The following is a 21,259-nucleotide window of genomic DNA, read 5'->3' as shown; positions in this document are numbered from 1 at the left end:
CTTACAGCAACACACTTTACATGGTGGGATTTATTTCCACACTGTTCACTTTATAAGAAACAAAATAGTTGCCTTAGTAATTCTGAAAAAATAGGTAGCCATGATCCTTTAGAAACAGGGCAGATGTAAAATAGTAAAATAGAGAGTGAAAACTGAGAATTTGAAATGTAAGTGTGGGTCTTCACTCCCTCGTGTGGAAGCTCTCTGTCACTGCAGGAGGGTGAGATCGAACCCTTTCAGTTCATAGGGAGGTGTGCCTGCTGCGGGCTCAGCCTCTGCTGGACTGCTCCATGGCCCGTGTTTGCTTGTTCTTAGGAACGGCATTTCCCCACGTATTGAAGGGGCTCATTTGACCCGGGGGTGCAGTACACACTTGACTGGATGCTGTGACAAGCTCGTGTAATTGAAGTGACATTGTCAGAATAGCTCTAGAAACAAAGATCTGTGGTAAAACTGTCAGTGCGACTTAGTTCATAGCACAGTTGCTATAGGAACCATGTATGTATAAACATGTTGGGGCCATTTTGTTGATGCCCTTTGGAAAATTTTTGTAAGACTTGGTTTAGATCCACTGTTGCTTAAAGAAACTATTAGTGGGCAGTCTGATGTTTCTATATAAATATCTCCACTCAGTTTCCTTGCCTCTTGGATCGTATTCACCTTGCAAAACTGGCTTCCCGTTTAAGGGGAAGGCACTGAAGTGGACGGAGGGTCCTTCCTGCTGGAGTTGAGCAGTCACAGAGCACTGCCAGCAGAAACCCCCTTCCCCCAGGGCCTCTGTCTCAGCCTCTGCTCCATTTTTTCAGTCAGTCGGGGCAGCAGTGTGGTCTGTGTCTCATCAGCCTAGCAAGAGACACCTTCCTGATGCCTGACGGAGGGAACTTCCTAGGGACACTTGGCCAGATGATGATGCTGTCATTGTTTTCTTTGGCTGTTTTCATTGTTGCTGCTGGTGTTTTCAAAGACAAATGACACTGAGGGACAGGGGTCACTTGTGCCCAGGAGTTTAACACTAGCTTGGGCAGCATAGGGAAACCCCATCTCAGAAAAACAAGATAAAAAGAAGAAAGGAGGAAAGGCTACCCAGAGCCTGGGTTCTCTTGTGCAGGCAGTGAGAGGCAGTGCGGCTGCAGCCCTTTCCCGATCCATATGTCTGTGGAAGTGCATGAGGCCTGTACTGCCGAGACTCTAGGCTGCTGTCCATGATCTGCTTTTGTTCAAGTCAAGAAGTGTCTTTTGAGATTGTAAGAGTCAGTATGTGCAGCATATAAATATGCAAATATAAATTTAAAGGTCCCCTTCCAATGTTGTAGACACATAAGCACAGTAAATGTTTGGGCTTCTTTGATGAGATGTAGCTTCAGCTCGTTTCCAGAGCGTCCACAAGTGCAGCTCTGACATCTGCTTCTGCTTTGTTTGCTAAGGGATCCCATTTGAGTGTGGCCTTTAATCATGCCCAGCGCTCTGTCCAAGTAGCTTGCCGTGATTTGTATACAAAAGTCACTTCCCAGGAGAGGAAGGCTCATGAGCTTGAAGAGTGCACACCACCAACATCAGAGACCTTCAGTTTTGGAAGGAATTTGAAAGAAGTGAGCACAGTTTTTTAAAAAAGAAAAATTGGAAGCACATTTAAAGGTATTTATGTGAAACGAGAAAGTTTGTCTGCCTTCCGCATGGGTTAATACATGCTGTGTGACTTGTTAACTTCCAGGATGGGTTTCTCCTTTCTCTAGTAGAAATGATAAAATGGTGATTCAAAGTTTTGAAATCTAAAGCTTGATTTATGTCTGAAGATACTTTTATCTTCAGATCAGGAGATACTACTATATCTTAAAAGAAGTTAGTAATAAACCTTATCAATGATTCTGCGGTATAGATGACTGAGAAGATCCGATGGAAAAGACAGTATGGCAGTGAGGTGACTCTGCAGAGAAGGGAGCTTGCTGCAAACCAACAGTGACCTGAGTTCAGTCCCCAGGCTGCACATAGTGCAAGGAGAGCCAGCTCCTGCAAGTCGTTCTCTGGCTCCCCACATGTGCATGGCATACAGGTGTCTACACTTTCACAATCACATACATGCACGCACACACACGCACACACACACAAAAACAGGTTTTTTTTAATGTAAAAATATGGCTCGGTGTGGTCATGCACAGTGTTTTTCCTGTCATAAAATACAAAAAATACCTTTTTCCCCTCGTGTTTCAGCATGGCTGATATTTTTATTTGTGGCCAAAGGATTTTTTTCAAGTGAGACATTTTGAAACCAGAAATGACAGAGTTTTAGGAGCATGCTGACACATCACTGAAGATGGTTCTCCAGGAAGGAGCACAGGCCCTTCCCACAGTGGCCCCTGTGGAGCTAGGAACAGCTGGCATTGTGCTTCTCTGGAAACCAGTCTGCTAGACGGTTCCGGAAGCTGGCCTCACTCAGCATCTTCGCTGGTCTGAGCTCTTCCCTCACCGAGTTGTCAGCTGATGCTTTCCCCTGGAAGCCAGTGTGCTGTCTTTATGTCGTATTCATTCCAGATCTCCCTCCTTGTCCCTATCTTCCCACATTTGCATGTGTTCTCCCTCGGCAGGCTTGTATTGTGGGCTTGGAGTGCTGCTGTGCCCTGTGACCCTGGTACCTGCTCCACTGCCTGGACCAGGATCCTAGGGTAGGTGATAGCAGACTCTAGACCACCATCTTTTCCCTGGTGTTTTCCAGCGGGAAGACTTCTTGTAAGCAGCTCTCCTTAGTAGTACCACCTCCTTATTAGGAGGACACCTCTCCATCCCTTCTTTTGGAGAATCCCATGAAGCACAGACTGCTCAGCTTTCCCAGTCAGCGACTCTGCTCCTGCTCACGTGTGGAGCCTGTGTTCTCACATCCGGCAAGGCTGGAGAGGAGGAGGAGTCCCACATGGAGATCAGGGCTCAGAATTCACTTAACCTTTATGTGATCTGTTAAGACATTTTCTGGGCCGCCATTTCCCCAGTGTTGGCCAGTGGAGATTCTGGGACGGGGAGCAGAAGTGGGACCCAAAGGAAGGCACTTGGGAACTGCACTCTGTAGAGTAGGTGCCCAGTTGGTATGTTGATTGAGAGAGCACTATTTACTCAGCGAAAAAGCACCCACTAGTTCATTTTCCCTGGTTTTTAGGAATACAAGGTCTTTGTTACTTCCTCTGTGCAATGAAATATTAAGACCCACATATTTGATACTTACTGAAATAAAGGAATAAAAAGGAGGGGCCGTGGGTGCCTTTAGGTTTGGCAGAGGAAAAGTTTATTATAAGTATGTGGGATCGAATGGCTAGAAACAGAAACATCTGGGAGAGTTCACAGTGGACGGGACTAGACTGGGTTGGGCCCTGTGGGGAGAGGAGGAGGGGAAAGATCCTACTCTGCGACAAGTAGGGCCTGAGGGATGCTGGGGGAACCTGGAGGCCAGGTCTGCATTGATATGTTAAATTGTCCCGGGTTTGAAGCTGGGACTGACACTTCCTGTGTGGGCTTTTATCTCCTTGTTTGATAAGTGTTTCTTAGAGCTTAATGTTTGCTATGTGCTGATCTGGTAAATATTTCTCAAGATAAAAGAATAATTGTGCCCATCTAAAGAGTACACGTTTCTTAACCAGTGAGTGGACTCTGGACAGCAGTGCAGCCTTCCCTCCACAGAGCTTCTCTGGTGATTGTTGTTGGCTGGGGCTGTTAAAGGAATGCATGTCAATCATGGAATTGGCTGACTCCATCTAAACTCCTGAGCATCTTTCAGACAGCCTGGGACAGCCTTGCAGCCCTATGCCAGGAAAATGAAGACGATTTTTGTTCTTTGTTTTGAATCTGTTTTATGGGGCTTTGAAAGAGGTGGGGATAGACAGGGTCATCAGGCTGGCCTTGAACTCTTAACCCTGCTTCAGCTTTCTGAGTGATAGGATTATAGGCAGGCACCACTCTGCCCAGGCTTGAAGTCCTGTGCAAAATTTGTGCGTTAGCCCATTTGGGGAGACAGAACAGTGCACTCTCTTTTAAATTAAGTTATGGTTTGTGTCAGGTTTCCGTGGGGGGGGGGGTAAGGTGTGTTGTGACCACCTTGTGGAGCTGAAGGCCAACCTTGTGGTCTGTTCTCCTACCTTCCCACAGGTTCTGGCAGTTGAGCTGAGGTCAGCAGGCTTTTATTTACCTGCTGAGCCCATAGGTGATTTTCTGAAATTCTGGAATTTACTTTTAGAAATTAACGTGCTGTTTGGTTTTAAATTAGAAACTTACGTACTTTTTCAAAAGGTATTTTATTCTTAAACTCTCCCCCTCCCCCCTTTTTTTTTCCTAAGCTGGTGAAGTGGCTAAATTCATCAGTAAGGCTATGGCTTAGAGGAATGTACATTTGGCCCTACTGTGTGCAGTGCTGGCTGGTCTGCACTGTGGTGTTTTTAGAAAGGCTTGGGCATTGATTTTGAGTTCTGCTAGACCGTGTCTATATACATTGTATTGATAGTCTTGTTAACATATGCTTTACATATGTCTAGTGATCGAGGAATATGTTTCCTAAACAGTCTACATTAGAGGTCTTCCTACTCTTCAGAATTATATAGAATATATTTGTCAGCTTTTGAGCTGATTTTCTTCTGGTTTAGTTCACCCAAAGTTCATGATTAACTGGTGGGTGGCACCAATGACCAGGATAAGCTGTTTGTCCACACAGCTGTAATTAGGTCATGTGTGTGTGTGCAGCTGGCAAGGGTTGGTTTTCTTTCAGCCACGTTGATGTCAGGTCAGCAGGCTTGGTGCCTGGGAACCTCTACCTGGTAAAAAGTCTGACTGATCCATGAGTTCTTTGGTTGCTTCCTTTTTATGGGAACAGACACTTAGTTCCTGTTGTTTTTGAGATGTTGTTTAGGAGATGTTTTCCCCTGCCCTAAGAATGTGTGAGGGAGGCCGAGAAGCTCCCCTCACTTGCACACGTGGAGCCAGTGTGATGGCTGCAGAGACTACGGAGAAAACAGCCTCAGGCCGGAGGCGACTGACTGGTCTGGCTGTGCTGGGGAAATGCACGTTTTGCATTCTCATCCCACTTGCCTTTCCTCGCAGGAAGCAAGACCTTGATGGATCTCTGTTGTAGCGAATGTAAAGGATTCTCCCCACCAGCACCAACTTCAGAGACGATATAAATAAATGTAAGCGTGGTTACCACTAAAAATAAATGTGAAAATATTTTCCCACTTTAGTCTGCTGCCTTACATGGTCAAGTACTTCCATGGATTTAGAGGGTAGTGTGTTTGGAGGCATAGTGGGTAGCAGCGCCCTCTTGTGGGAAAATAACTGCTTGTTCCATGCGAATGTTTCTGTTGAAAATCAGTCTATAAAAACATCTTCCCAAAAAGTATTTTCTGACTGGACATCGCTGCCAACTTAAGCTTCTTCCACATCTTAGGAGGAGATGTGGGGAGGGTGGGTGAAGGGAGGATTCTAAGAGCCAGAAAATGTTTTTGAGCAGTTTTCTGTTAAATACTTTTTCAGAGACAGTTTTTTGTTGTTGTTGTTTGCTTTTTTTGTTGTTTTTTTGTTTTGTTTTGTTTTTGAGAAGTCTGACTCTGGAGCCCTGGTTGGCCCAGAACTTGCTGTGTAGACCAGGCTGGCCCCTAACTCCCAGTCTTGGGATTGAAGGTGTGCCCAGGTGTGGCCAGCTTGGAGGCTGTGACTAATCTGAATTGGAGTGAGGTTTTTTTTTGCAGACGCAGCCCAATCCCTGCTCTGGGGCATGAGTGAGGTGATCAGGCAAATAACGTCCCTTCCCTTCCCCAGGAAGGGCAGGCCACTCTGTGGGGTGCTGTGTTGTCTGCTTCAGTCTGCAAAGAACAATGCTTTGTTCTAGATTCTGCTTTTACTGAAAGGAAGTGGCTTTATAGTGTTTGGTCACTTTTGTGTCAGCCAGAACCACACAGGGCCCTGGACTGAGGAGCTGTCCACCCCTGACCAGGCAGTAGGCGTTCCCCTTCTTCCCCTTTTAGTGGATGGCACTTGTCTGTTCTGTGGTGTACTGTCGGCTAAAGGGGACACAGTGTTACAGCACTGCCAACACATTGCCAAGGTGATCTGGTTTTAATGGCAGTGACCAGGGAACGTCCTTGCTGCCATTGGCATGTTTATGGAGTAACTTATTTTTGACACCTACAGTCTTAAATGTCTGCAAATGCCTTAGTGTGTGTGTGGGGGGGGGGGGGTCTGGATGCACTGTAGAGGTCAGAGGACACCTTTGTGAGGGATTCTCCCCCTCTTCCCTTACACAGGCTGGGACTGAGCTTGAGCCATAGCTCACACAGCAAGCACTGTGCTCTGCTGAGCTCTTTGGCCAACCCAGTCAGTGCCTTCAGGTTTTTGTGGGGTGTGGTTCTTTGTTTTTTGAGTTTTTGTTTGAAAACAGTATCTCTATGAGGGTCAGGCTAGCATCCAACCCAGATTCACCTGTCGCTGACACCTGGGTACTGTGGTTAATGGCATGACTCTTCAGTTTTAGAAGTATATAAACCTCAAGGAAGAGTAATGTTAAGTATGTGATAATTCTGTACATAAAGCATGCCCACACCAGTAAACCCAGCTCCCTTGGGGAAGGGCTGGAAAGGGGAGCACAGGTAGTTGCTTCAGGTTCCCTGAGCCTTCACACTGTACCTTAACTATGTCTCCTTTGAGAGCATCACATGTTCTTGCCCTGGTGTCAAATGTGCAGTGTGTTACAGGACACATTTGGTAGTCATCTTCTCTTAGCTGACATTCTGGCATTGCTATTTTCTCAGTGGTCTGCCCTCATAAACACAGCATAGACTTGCCACAAGGAAAGGAGAGTGTAAGAAACCAGAAAGAAACCTCTGGTCAGGTTGCTCTCTAACCTGGCAGTGCCCATGGTGACCCGAGTGGCTATAGGTAGCTAGGCTGTTGTAAACAACCGGTTCGTCTGGGATCATGCCACTCAGGTTGTGGAAGTCTCTGGCATTAGAAGACTATGACTGCTCTGTCCACTTTTCCAGCCTACACCAGGGTCACACCTTTGATGTCACTGCAGGTGTGTAAATGCAGCCTTTAGGGTTCTGTGGAAAGCAGAGTGTCCGTGAGGGCTGGATCATACAATATTTTCAGTGCAGTTTTGTTCCTCTGAGATGCATTCAGTAACAGAAACTAGGCCAACAAGTTATTGACAATTAGTGGTCCTTTGGGACTCTGCTTTAATGAATAGATAAGAATGATTTGTAATTAGCATAATAATTATATGCAAATGGAGGCTTCTGAATTGCTCTAAAACACTTCTGAACTGTTTAAACAACCCTCCTGAGATCTTGTTACTCTATTAATTTGTGTAGCAAATCTTTTTTTCATAGATCATGCAAAGATAAACTTCAGCCCGGCCCCTATGCCAGTGATTATAAATTCCAAGGTGGTAGGACCTGAATTAATGAGATTTACTTATACTGTATTAATGGTACTCTGTGGGAACCTGCAAGGGTGAGGAGTCACTGGGGATATGTAATTAAAACAGAAAGAAAGCTGCTGATTGGAAAATAACTGTTGAAACCAGTTTCTTACACAAGTTGGTAAATGTCACTTTCCTCCACTACCTTATCCCATATTGCAGAGATATTGCCTGGCTATGGTGCCGTCCAGGCCTGCAGTGAGCACCGGGGTCAGAGACGTTCCAAGGGTAGAGTCCTGCTGATAGATCAAGTGCTTGAGTTGTCCTCATTTCTCACCCAGCCTTTCTCCCCTAGTTTCACCAAGCTGAGCAGTGGTGCCCATGCATTTTAAACTTAGCGAATATCTCTGAGCTGTTTGAATAAACACCTAATTAATGATCATATGCTAAAGTAGACCATTTGATAGCAGGCCACAGGACCCTAACGTTCACTTCGTAAAGTTGCCCTGGGCCTCCGGTTACGCTGGCTGGGCCCTGGTCTTTATGAGCAGGTGTCATGAGAGTTGCCAAGGCTAGTGTTCAAGTGGCTGTTCCTCACTGCTCACTCTCACCTGGGATAGCTAACCCAGGCTTGCTGTAAGCAGCTTCTGGTGTCTGGAGCTCATCTTGGTTTTCCACGAGCTGTCAAGCTCACCACCCACACTCCCTTCCCCATTCATAATCATGAGTTCAATCTGGGCTCAAGGACATATTTAGGTTGGCTCAGCACAGGTTTTATGCTTGCGTTTTGGGGAACAGCCACTGTGCTAAAAGATTCATAAAACTAATATTCTTTGTCTTCAGAATTCATCTGGTTTCTGTTGAGGGTGGCAGGAAGTAACAGATGCGTACCCGTGAGGTGGCACAGCTTTCCTGAGCCAGGCCTAACAGTCCTTATATGGACTTAATGACTGGATTCTGGGACTCTGGGGTGGAGGCACTGATGCACTGATTTACCGTATCACACTTGGCTTCCGTTTGTCCCCGTTTGTACTTTACTGAGAGTGTCAGTGACACCGCATTGGCTGCACTAGTCCAGACGAGAGAGTCCTGTGCTGATGCCGCTGTACTTTTGTGTGGTTGAGATATTGTTGGAGGAACAGGCAGTGTCCTCGAAGGAAGGTGCTCCAGGCTAGATAATGATGCTTTCACCAGGCCTCATCCTGACCAGGCTCTGGGCATTGTGTGTGGTAATGAAACTTAGATCACAGAATATGTTAAGCACAGTGCATCTCAGTAATAAGATTTTTCTCCATTTAAACGTGATTTTAAAGCCAGTTTTCTTTTTAAAGTGCATTTTCTTGGCCTGGTGAATTTGCTTTCTTTCTTCCCAAGGATTATACAAAGTGCATAGCAGATTCAGCCTTCAGAATACCCAGGAGCTGAGGACTAGAGTAGACTGCAGCTGTCTTCACCCACGTATTCTAAAACAGCTAATGAGATGAGCAGTCTGCAGCTGGGGCAAGCACAGTAAACCTGGAGCCGGGGGCTTCTCTCCATCAGAGCCTCCTGTCCCCTGGGATCCCACAAGAGACAGCTCTAACAAAGCCAGCAGGCTGTCTCCTCCACACTACTGCTCGTTTGCAGCTGGGATTGGTAGCTGAGGCTGCATTCTGTATGCTGAAACTGCCATACAGGAAGGGATGCATTTGTTCATCGTGATACGGATATAAATCGACCAGTTTTCAAATCGAGAGCCCAAACCAGATACCAAACAATAAAATTGCAACAAGAAGGTACTGTTTAAAAAATTAATACAAGACTTGAGGTTGCGAAGACTACATCCACTTCCTACCTTTTCATATTATGCTACTTAATTCAACTGATTAAACATTTACAGATTCAAACTAGCAAATGCAAAATGTCTAGGTTTTAACAAGGTGCATTATTCTCACCTGTCAGGTGATATGGTGCTATTGTCAATAATTGGGTCATGTTACACTTTCAGTATAATGTCTTTAATGTTGGCTGCAAAGAGGGGAAGGTTTCATTCTGTGTGTCTGTCTCAGAAAGACCCACTTGGACGCTCCTGGTGCTGAGACTGATGTCTTGGCTTTTTAAATGTTCACTCCCCATATTGCTGACACTTTTGGTTGCCCTGAATGGTATAGCCATGTGAGCCAAGGCAGAGATCAAAGAGTTGAATGGGGGCTGGATATCGCTCACTGGTTAAGGGCTCTTCCAGAGGACCAGGGTTCAATCCCCATGGTACACGAAATGGCTCTCAACTTTCTGTAGCTCCAGTTTCAGGGGATGTAATGCCATGTTCTAGCCTCCAAGGACAGTGTACACATGTGGAGTGCACAGATACAGATACAGGTAAAACACCCATATGCATAACATGGACAAATCTTTTTAAAAGAGACTGGTTGAAGTTCAGGTGTAGGAAGCCATGTTGGTTCTTCACGGGTGGTAATCGTCACAGCACGTTTTAGAATAGCAGCCTGTGGCCCGAGCTGATGATGAAGGCTCACAGGCTCGCAGGTGCACAGGCCATGTTTTGTGGACTAGTGTGTCAGATATATAGTGATGTGCTCACAAGGTTTTCAGTTCCTTCAGTTTCTGAATCTACTGCAAATGGACTCAGTAGCTGTGTGAAGTGGCTGCCTGGCATGGGATCGCAGAGAGAAGAGGTGTCTGTCTATCCTCGCCTTCTTTAGCTACACCTTTACTGGTCTCCTGCAACCTGGAAGTGACTGAGTTCTTCCTTTACAAGTTGTCTGGTCCTAGTGTCTGAACTTCCTTTATTCAATGCCATTGGTTTTATTAATTCAACACTAGAGGTACTTGTGTACACTGTTGTGGACTTAGAGATTTTCCATGGGTGTAGGTAGGTCTGAGGTTCACAGCACCTCCAGCCTTTCATCCTCAGTTCTAAAATCCTGTTTCTTTTCTTTCTTTTTTTTTTTTTTTTCCACATCTCAATGCATCCAAAATCAAGGTTTATCTCCCTGCTGTGACATGCATTAGCCTTCTGTGTTTTCTTTATGTGACATACAGAACAGTAATCTAGCATCCACCTGTCAGCTGCTCATGTTCAGAATGTGTGTATTTACTATGCAGTCCCTACAGCTAAGGACCACAGCCACGACACACCCAATCCATAAGAGAAAAGGGGCGTGGCTTCTCTCTCATAGAGAATGAGTGGGCAGATCTTGGCTAGCATTCTGGGTGAGAGATGGGATGATTAGAACTTAACTGTTAAAATGTCCTAAACATGGTATGCCTTTCCCTTGCACTTGTCTCTTGTAAGTGATGTGTCCTTGGCTGTTTGGTTTTAATTCTGACTGAATGTTCTCTCTTCTCTTCTGGTAATTAATACAATCTTCTTGGGGTTTTGTTTGTTTTGTCTGCCTCTTTCAGCCTGATTGACCTTAGGGAGTGAGGTGGTGCTGGAAGTGATTGTTTAATGTAATGGTGCGTGTGTGCGTGCGTGTGTGGCTGTGTGTGTGTGTGTGGCTGTGTGTGTGTATGTGTTACGGGTGGGGAGAGGTAGTAGGCCTGTTTCTGCTTTAATTTTGAACCTCTGTGCTAGAAGAGAATGGTTTAGAGGCTTTTAGGTTTGTTTGTATTAGGGTGGCTTATTCTGCTTGTGAGTGCAAAGCAAATCTTGGGGCAACCTGTTGAGTTGCTTTTTTCCTGAGTCTGAGCAAGCACTCTAGTTTTTATGGTGCAGGTCTAAGTTGGAGTCTGACTTTATTCTAGCTGGTGACGATTGAAGTCAGTGCTGTTGTGAGCAGACAAGAGAAATGATTCTGGATGTCCTACCCCTTGAGGGCAACTTCTCCCTGTGTGTCCTTCTGGGGAAGGCTAACTGACTTCATGCTCTGCCGTGTTAACACTGATGTTAATACACATCAACTATTTCAAATGCCAAATCATTGAAACCTAGTACAGCTGATGAGGTTCACAAGTTTAGCAATTTCTCCGACTCCTTAGACAATGCTGAGACAGGCTTCCAGCCCAGGGTCACATGTTTACCAAGCCCGCTTCTTTCAAGTTTATTTTTTTTTCTCTCATATGATTTATTTATAACCCTCCCTTGGAATTATTAGCACACCATGAGCATTTACTAACTGTGGAGTTGTAAATGGCCTTTCCCAGTGTGTTTTCTTTGCTTTGGGAACATTTGCGTTGGGCTTTAGAGTATGCCCTATGTATGCCTTGCTTGAGACTGCTCTTATCAGGAACACAGACAGCTTCCAGCCAAGGTCTCCTCTCAGCCTGTCTGGGCATTTTCTGCGTTGCTTCTTTCCTTCACAAAGGCCATGAAGCATGGTGGGCCCTGAAGTCAGCCTGGATAAAGAACGGTATCCAGGCTTTACACTGACCCTGGGGCCTGGGCCTGGGTCATGACAATTAGTAAAGATCCTGTTATTTGTTTAAACTCCAAAAATAACTGCTTCTGTGGAAAGAACAGAAGGAAGGAAATGAAGAGAGCAGGAGAGAGACAACTTTAGAAAAATAAAATGACTTAACTCATTTTTTTTCCAACCTATCAGGTAAGATGTATTGAGGGAAAGAAGAACCTCACTCACCCATCCCTGCTTCTCATGATAGGGAGGGACTTGGGGAAAGTACAGGAGCAGACCTGATGTGTTGTAGTGGAGTAGTTGCCCACAGTGGCAGTAGCAGCTCAGGATCACCAAGTCTCACTCACACACACACACACACACACACACACACACACACACACACACACACACGGAGCTCTAGCTTCAGAAAGGTGCCTGGCAAGGTTAAAGAATGGTTTCTAGTTTTCTTTATCTCTGACTCTGTTTTGCTTTACAGGACTACAAAGCTGATGAAGACCCTGCATTATTCCAGTCAGTCAAGACCAAGAGAGGCCCTCTGGGACCTAACTGGAAGGTACTGGCTACTGACCGTGCTGGCAAGCAGAGTCTTGCAAACAGAACAATTGCTAAGTTGCAAGTCTTGAAGAGGTGGTGGTGTTTAAGTTGCACAGAGGATTTTGTTTATGATAAAGACTCAGGATCATTTACAGTTGGCCTGTGAGTGCGTGCTGCATTAGCAAACGGAACAGAGCCAGGCTGTCGGCCTTGGTGTGCCGTGCCGTGTGCCCGCTGTGCTGAGGAATACAAAGAGAAGCGACTGGTGTGGTCTTTGGAGACTGTGATATCTACACCTGACTCCAGGCGGTATAGAATCCATATTAAATGAAGGTTCATAGTAGGTCTAGTCTGTATCAACTGTAAATAATTTCTCCTCCCACCCAGGTGTTTCCTTGGCATTTATTGATACTTAATGCATCTGGAAAGCAGGACACCGGAGAGTGGTTTTGTGGAAAGTGTTTATATTCAGAGAGAGCACACCTTCACTCCACTCATGAAGTAGAAAAACATGAAGTAGAAAAAGTAGTGCCAACAAAATCATTGGAGCCACCACAGAAATGTAGTGTACTACACTAAATGGAATCCATTAAACACAGCTTACAGAGTTAGTGGCAGGTTATTCTGATTATTTTGATAGACCAGGAGGTGCATAAAAGCCCAACCCTGACTGGAGCAGACTGTTCACCAACAGGATTTTGTTGTCAGCCAAGTTGTAATGGCTGCTGACCTCAGGGAGCAGTGCTGTGCCAGCCACTGCTGTGGAGGAGCATGGAGAAGCCCCAGTGCTCTTTGTCTGCCTTGTAAGCTGTTGCACATCAGCTAAAAGGAACCATGACTAGAGGCTTAATACTCAAGTGGTGAATGTCGCTCACAGTGACAAGCAGAGTCCATGGGCGTCATCTGAGTCCAGCCTAGGGGATTTACTAAGTGTCCCCACCCAACTCTGGGTTCAGCTCCTTCATCCAGGCCAGTGGCTGTCCAAGGCACAGTCCCCGCTAAGGCTGCTCTGCTTTCTCTGGTGCTGACTCTGGCAAACAATGGTTTTACAGGGGATGAAAGGCAGAAGGCCTCAGAAGGTTGTGTTTTCCCCCAGTTACCAGTGTTGAAGTCCAGGTTTTCCATAGCTGTTGCATAGTCAGCTTGCTCTGCCTGAGAGCTGAGTGCAGGAATTCTTGGGACTCCCAAGAGGCTTCTGGCTGGCCATGGAATTACTTGATATTTGTCTTTGGCTTGGTTTTCCCAATTCTTAAGAAATAAGAATGTGTAACTAGCATGGCTTGTTCTTGCTTTGTTAGTGTGATGTGTGTTTATGCGCGGTTCTTGATCTCTGATTATTTAAAATTCTGGAGTAGCTTGAGTTTGTTTGGTGACATGGTTTTATGCAGGAGCCAGTGCTACCTGGGGGTCACCATGTAGGCCCGGCAGCCCTTGAACACTCAAGGGTGGGTAATCCCCCAACCTCAGCCTCACGAATGAGAGACAACAGGTTTGAGCCCTAATAGACTGTGCCTACAGAGCAGGTGCAGCAGTGATTTCATGGTACCCCTGCAGAGTGCTCCTTCCGCCCACTTGTGGATGGATCACTTGCTCGAGTTGTTCAGCTGGTGGTAGGTGCAGGTACCCTTACAAAGCAAGCAGTTACTATCTGACCTTCCATGACCTTGCAAATATCCCCGGTACTGAAATAAAACAAGCTAACCTACCATTTATTGATGTGACGGAACATGAAGATAACCCCTTGGCAGCAGCTGATCACACATGGGAATAGGCACCTTTCTTTGATAAGCAGGCTAAGGAGGGGTGGTAGTTGGGCAAGTGACAGAAGTGTTTGTGGGCATGACAGGATGACTGCTGAGGTGTGCCAAACACACGGTCACCCAGCTGCCACTAAAGCAAAGGGCTGTTGTTACCAGTCCACATCCCAAAATCGCTCTAGGGCTAAGTGAAAATCTCAGGGTCGATGGGTTTGCCTGGCTGTGTGTCTTCAGGCTGGACAAGCTCTCTGTTACTGTGACACTCCAGTGACTGCTTTGGCACCTCCCTTACTTAGTGTGAGGTGCTTCCTGTGGTGTTTATTGGCTATATTCAGCTGAGAGGAGGCTCCCTGTGGTCCCAGGCAATAATACAAGGTCACATTTAACCTTCCAAACCTCGCTGTGGAGCACGCATGGGTGCCTTGGTTTATATATAAATGAGCAGTGTGGCCACAGAAACCCAGATTAGACTTGTAGGGGAAACTGTGGTGCCTGCAGGTTCACAGGCCCGGTCAGTGCTGCTCACTGGAGAGAGGTCTGGCCACGAGGCAGATCCTGACTTGGAGTCACGCTTCTGCCTCTTGTGTTCATGTTGTTTCATTAACTGTTTAGCTCTGTACAGTTCTACAGTGTGGTCAGGGCATCTCTAGTGGTAGGAGCACAAAAGGAAGCTCATCAAATACTGTGAAGGTTCATGCATTAGGATGTGGATAGTGTACACCTTGAGCCTCAGTTTCCACACCTCTAAGATTCAAGCTCAGTACCCACTGCAAATGTTGTCAGGAAGATTAAAGGACATGCATATGTGCTGGGCACAGGAAGTCATAACAGAGGTCAAGTTCTTGAGCCTCCCCTTCTGTGAGTGCTCGTGCACACACGTTTGTGTGTTGTCTGTGCCCATGCACATCTCCCCGTTGCATATATTAGTAGTTAGGATTCAGTCTTTGTCCTCATGTGTTTAATGAGTGCTTGCTGTGGCCTAGGTGTTAAGCCAAAGCCATGGAGCTCAGAGCACTTCCCAGCTGGGTGGAGCAACAGAGACTTTCTCGTCTCCCAAGTTTTTCATGAGCACAGGCTTTTTCCCACTGATGATATGATACAGAATTTTACTTAAAAACAAACAGTGCCGGAGACTCTACGGCTCGAGTGGGCCTTAGCCATCTGCTCACTCTCCCTAAGAAGGAAATGAAGAGCTGAGCACGTGAACTGTACTTGGCAGAGCCTGGCAGGTGTGCCTTCATCTCCGATGAGGGAGCTGCGAACTCGCCGTCATTGGGACGGGGCATAGCGCTGGCTGTTGATCCCTCACAAGTAGGGCCTTCCTGGATTTGCTGTGCCTGCTTTTTATATTCTTAGATATGAACTTTTTCAAAGTCAAGAGTCTCCCAACATGAGTCCCCACCCCACTAGAGGCCTCTGGGTGTCCCTGTGTCCCTGCTGGTACCTCAGGTCAGGGTGGTCACCTTGTTCTTCCTGTCTTAGTGTAAAACCACCATGGTCGTGGCAGTGCCTTGCTTACACGTGCCCTCAGTAGGCTCTTAGTCCAGAGTCAGTAAACCAGTGCCAGTCAGTAAGATACAAGGCTTGACATGAAGAAAAACAGTGTCAGCCTAGGCCCGCCCAAAAGACTCACAGCGTAAAAGCTGTCTAGAGAAGAGAAGACAGCATGCGTTGGAGAGCGGGGCTTGCCTGAGATTGCAGTGCACATGCTTGCCATGTATTCTGTGATCCTGTGTTGACATTTGCTGGTGCACACTGGCAGCAGCCCTGGTGGCACATTTATTTTTAACTTTCTTAGTGTGATTTCAGTTGGAAACTTAACACTACAAATTCGGCCGCCAAAACTGAGCATTCTGATTGCCTACCACTGAAAACTAAAATACCAGGGAGTGTGAATTGCGTGAAGACTGCTCTGCTGCTGAAGAGCGTCAGCTCTCCCGACCCCACAAGGAACCCACAGCAAGGAGCCTGCAGTGTGAAGGGAGCGGGCGAGGCTGAGAGCCCCTTGGATGCTTTCCTGTCACAGAGCAAGACATTTGTTCTTGAGACTAATGCTGGCTGATTGCTTACCATCCACATGCTTCAAGTATTCAGTCATGATGTGTGGCTGCTGCACACGTTGCTTCCCTGAAGGCCCAGCCACATGCCTCAGAGTAACCTAATATGCACTCTTAAATTGAAAGCATGATTGGACTTGGGGAGCTTCATTTAGTTAGTAACATGAAATGTAAGGAATTCTGTGACTGTACAAATGATTTAAAGGCTATTTTGAAAACATTTTCCAACTAACTAGTACATGCTATGTTATAGGTGAAATTGAATTATGTGGTAAATAACCTAATGTGAGGCTCTTCTGTGAGCTTGGAACACCTGTCTCATAGAACCGCTTGTTGCTCTTCTGGTAACCAACTAATGTTCCCCTTTAAAAAAAAATCCATTTAAACATTTAAGCTATTTACAACTCACTCACTGGCAGGATAATTGTATTATGAACTAGCAGAATTAGCCTGAGCTGCCTTGATGTGGATAATGACGTTTTCAGCTTGGGCTGGATTGGAGCAATGTGTGAATGGCCTTTATTCTATTCTGTTCCCTGCCCCTTGGGTTGTTTTGAGAGGACGTTGTTTTTAAAACAGTTGAGTTCCTAGGAACTTGATACAGGATGGAACTAATTTCTGTCACAACGGAAATATCGTTTTGAAGATTATAAATTTCTTTCCTCTCCCCCCACCCTCCTTAATTAGGGGCTAGAGAGACAGCTTAGTGGATAAAAACTACTGTGTTTTGCAGAAGACTTGGGTTTGGTTCCCAGCATCTACATGTTGTCTTGTGACCAGTTCCAGGGGATCTGATACCCTCTTCTGACCTCTGCAAGCAGCAGGCATACTTGTGGTGCACATACACACTTGTAGGTACAACACTCATGTATGAACAGGCACTTGAATACACATGTATTTGCATACCATAACATGCATCAGGGTGAGAGGACAGCTTGCAAGAATTGGTTCTCTCCTTTCATGTGATACCAAGAGGTTAAACTGAGGCAGTGAGGCCTGGCAGAGGGCACTTCACCTACTGAGTCATCCCACTATAGCTTGGATTAAGAGATGTTTCTTTATTACTGTAAACAGGAATGACACCTGAAATACCATGCGCATGTTAGCTACTGCAGAAGACAGCCAGGACGGTGAGGCAGCAGGCCTGTGTCTACTTGAGCAGAGTTTAGTTGGTTTGCATATTCTTCCCTCAAAGGGTTGGTTTTGTTTTTGTTTTTAATAACTACTTGTAAATTGGATGAGAAACGAGAAGACTGAAAATAAATAAGCATGTGAGGTATAGGGTGATTGCTTTTAGAACTAGTATTATTTTTGGCCCTTTTAAGTTTTAAAATAATTCTTACAGCACAGTGCAAACTCTATAAGTTGCTGTGTTAATTGGCTTCAGTAGTTGCCAGCATCACTAAAAAGCTTAGTGGTGGAGTCTCTGTGCTGGAGTCCAGCCTGTGGAGATCGCTCATGTTACATTTGACTCACTCTAGTTAGAACTGAGTCCCTCACTTTGGGGAGAAGGCTAAAAGGTAAGCTTCTGTGGAGAATAAGGTGTGGGGTGCCTAGGGTCCGGAATGAAGTTGTTTGTGGCTTGTGGTACCCAGGACTTGTCCCAGCTGGAGTTGCTTAGGGCTATCAGTGTTATGGGTGTGGCAGCTGCGCTGTAGATAAACTGGAGCCTGAGGGTGTGGACAGGGGCTTCACAGGCATTGAATGGGAAGGGCATGTTTGCCCTACCGTCTGTAGCCTTGGCGCGAAGCTTGTTCGGCCCTGGTTCACTTAGGTGGAACAGGGGTGATCCAATAGTCTAGCTCTTCCTGTTCACAGAGCAGTGAAGCCAGAGGGAGCACAGATTACTGCTGTGCAGTAGGAGCCACAGCTGGATGCCATGCTCTTGGCCTAGTGCCAGCCTGGCTGACCCTGGAGCTGCGCTCTCCTCCTGCTCAGCAGCTCCTGGGCTTAGGCCCCCAGCATGGGTTCATTGCTTACTGAAGAGATGGGCTGTGGGTGGCTCACCTTGCCATCCTTTCCAGAGAACTGGGCCATGTGAGGCAAGCTGACTGACCTCATCCATACCATGCCTAGCCTAGAGCCAGGCCTGCAGTTGAGGAGAGGGGGGCGCATATCTGTGTGTCTGTCTCATTCTGACCTGATTATTCAAACATTGGACTCAAAGCAGTGGCCAGGCCTCTTATGCTAGGAAAAGGGAAATGTGCTTGTCATAGGAGGAAGTTGTCTTCCAGAAAGAGACTCCAGAGCAACTGCTCATCAGCCAGCCCCTCACCAACCCCTCCTAGGTGAAACTGAACCAACAATGTTGGGTCAGTGGAGGGTGGCACACATCCTGCCAGGGCTTATGTGCACAGGCTTGGCCCTCTAGTTAACCTCAGTCTCACCTTAGGACCCCAAAGGTGGACTTGAAGGGGTTTCCAAATATCTTCCCCTCTTCCAGTGTGACTACATTGAGAAACCTCCTCCTTCTGCTTCCCACTATTAAACTGGCTCTTGTTACTAGGTGGTTGAAGACAGGTGGCCAGACCTGACCTGACATAGCTTTGTGACCCCCATGTCTGATAGCAGCAGTGTGTGCAGCTGGGTGACAGGTGAATGACTCCCACCAAGGACAGCAATGTTATCCTGTCATTGCAAACACGTGCGCACACACAAACACACACACCACATCCCACACTAGACCCTCTCCATGGCTATGTGTGGTAAGGCAGAGTTGCAAGTCATAGGTGGTAGAGCAGCTGGATGCTCAGGTGCTGGACTTAGCTCCCTCTCCAGCCCTCCATGAGCGTGTGTTGCCAGTGAGAAGCCCAGCTCTGGGGTATTCCTTTTCAAGGACCCTTCTCCACAACAGTTACATAGCTGGAGCACCGTCGCCCACACATCCTATTTATCCAAGCAAGGCTTGAGTGAATGCCAGTGTGTGGTGCTCTGGAACCGGAAGCTGTGTGTACAACCATGTGTTAGCAGGATGTACTTGCATGGCTGCCTGTGCCCTCTGCTGTCATAAACTACTGCTGCACTTAGAGATATTTGGAAACATGGAAAATGGTAGAAGGTCCTGAGCAGATCCCCAGGGGAGTTAGGGAAGCCAACTTCCCTGTTTAGGCTCACTGCCACACTCAAGAGCTCTGGTGACACCAGCTGAGCTCATAGCTGGATGGCAGGGGAGGAACGCTGTTCTTCTGTTCAAGTGATTCAGAGCTTCCGAATTAAAAGTCTATGGTGGTGATACGTAGCAGTCTCTTTGGGTCTAAACCTAAATTTTGACGTCAGAATTTTTCAATTTTCTCATCTAGAAGGAACTGGCAAACACCCCTGACTGTCCTAAGATGTGTGCCTATAAGCTGGTGACCATCAAGTTCAAGTGGTGGGGGCTGCAGAGCAAAGTAGAGAACTTCATCCAGAAGGTAAATCTGCTGAAGGGGTGGGACTTCCTTCCCCTGGGGGAAGGTCTGAGAGAAGATGGATGTGGAAAATGGCCTGACAGGGCGCTCTTCTTTTATGAAATGTGAAAGCTACTGTCCCTGTGTGTCTGATACTCTAGAAACACCAAATCCAAGTATATTGAGATTTTAAGAGACCTTTTTCTCTCTTTTTTTTATCCATTTAAGATTTTATCTTAATATGTTTAATGTTTTATCAGCCTGCATAACCGCAGCAGATGCAGGCAGTGCCTGTGGAAGCCAGAGAGGGCCTCAGATGATCCAGACCTGGACAGAAACAGTTGAGAGCACTTGTGGGCACTGGGAACCCCACCTGGGTCCTCTGGAGGGGCAGCCAGTGTTCTTAGCCTCCCTGCGCTGCCTCTCCAGCCCTCAAGGGACAGCCTTAGAGAAAGGCAGTGCTTTCCCGAACGTTGTTCCCGCACTCCAGTCCAGAGCCCTCCCTCCCTCAGGAGACCCGCTATCCAGACCTCTTCTTTCTGGCACTGAGTTAGTTGTCTTTGTCTGAACAGCTTCTTTAGACCCTGAATAGGTGACATGATCCACAGATCCAAATCCTGGCTGCTTTTTGTTTAATAATTTTTTTTAAGGATTTACTTATATGTAAGTACACGGTAGCTGTCTTCACACACACCAGAAAAAGGCATCAGATCCCATTGCAGATGGTTGTGAACCACCATGTGGTTGCTGGGAATTGAACTCAGGACCTCTGGAAGAGCAGTCAGTGCTCTAACCGCTGAGCCATCTCTCCAGCCCTCCTGATTGCTTTTTAAACAATGAGGATAATATAAACAGACAGGTATAAAGGAATCACAGTGGTGCAATCAGTTTTGTGCCCAGTGTTGCCCAGCATCAGACAAAACAGTAAAATGCCCCCGGTAGTGAACAGGAAGATGTGCGAGTGCCCTGTTTACTCTTCTATAGGATTTACCCCCATCATCACTACAAAGATGTCCTTGGGGGCTGGAGAGATGGCTCTCTCTCTCTCTCTCTCTCTCTCTCTCTCTCTCTCTCTCTCACACACACACACACATGCACAAGGGCAGTGCTGTATATCACAGAAGAATTAATGTATAGTACCGAGTGCTTTCATCTTCATCTCTAAGCACCGAGTGCTTTCATCTTTATCTCTAAGCACCAAGGGCTTTACTTAAGTGCAGCGTGTTTTTATCAGAGGTGAAGACTTGAGGTGTGGCCTTTCTATAGAAGAGCGTAGTTGACCTTTGACCCTTGGCATTGCGCTTGCACGTGGTGCATGGAGCCCAACAGGAGCATATGGAACCCAGTGTTGTATGTTGTGTGCTCTTGGCTTCTGTCACACCATCAGTCCTTTTGCAGGGGAGAGTCTTACTTTAGAGGGACTTTAAAACCGTTCTTGAGTTGTGTTTATTTGCTGTGTATGGTGTGTTCACCACCCGTGTGGTGTGGAGAGCGTTTATTTCTGCAGTATTGTTTGTGGGACTTGTGCCTTGTCTTCCACCACAGGTCCAGAGACCGAGCTGTCATCATCATGCTTGGGGCAAGCGTCACTAACCACTGTGCTGTCTTGCCACCCTTTACAGGGATTTTCTTATTTATTTTGTATATAATGATAATAGAGTAGAATTAAGGTTCCTGTTGATATAAAGATTGGATGTTTTAGCCAGGCAGTGGGGGCACATGCCTTTAATACCAGCACTTGGGAGGCAGAGACAGGCCAATCTCTTGAGTTTGAGGCCAGCTT

General features: G+C 46.5%; 1 protein-coding gene across 1 annotated transcript in view; it reads left to right on the top strand.

The window, feature by feature from the left end:
* Positions 1 to 21,259, top strand: part of PITPNB (phosphatidylinositol transfer protein beta) — a gene marked incomplete at its 3' end in the record, with an annotated part of 42,333 nt that overhangs the window by 19,806 nt on the left and 1,268 nt on the right. Inside the window, exons 8-9 of the mRNA XM_080941342.1 lie at positions 12,218 to 12,295; positions 19,390 to 19,500. Of these exons, the coding sequence (XP_080797468.1) occupies positions 12,218 to 12,295; positions 19,390 to 19,500 (189 nt within the window). The remainder of the gene's footprint in view (positions 1 to 12,217; positions 12,296 to 19,389; positions 19,501 to 21,259) is intronic.

Source organism: Micromys minutus (genome assembly GCF_963924665.1).
Source record: "Micromys minutus genome assembly, chromosome: 29".
NCBI lineage: Eukaryota > Metazoa > Chordata > Mammalia > Rodentia > Muridae > Micromys > Micromys minutus.
Note: the sequence above shows the minus strand (reverse complement) of the source record. Positions and strands in the feature narration are given on the sequence as shown.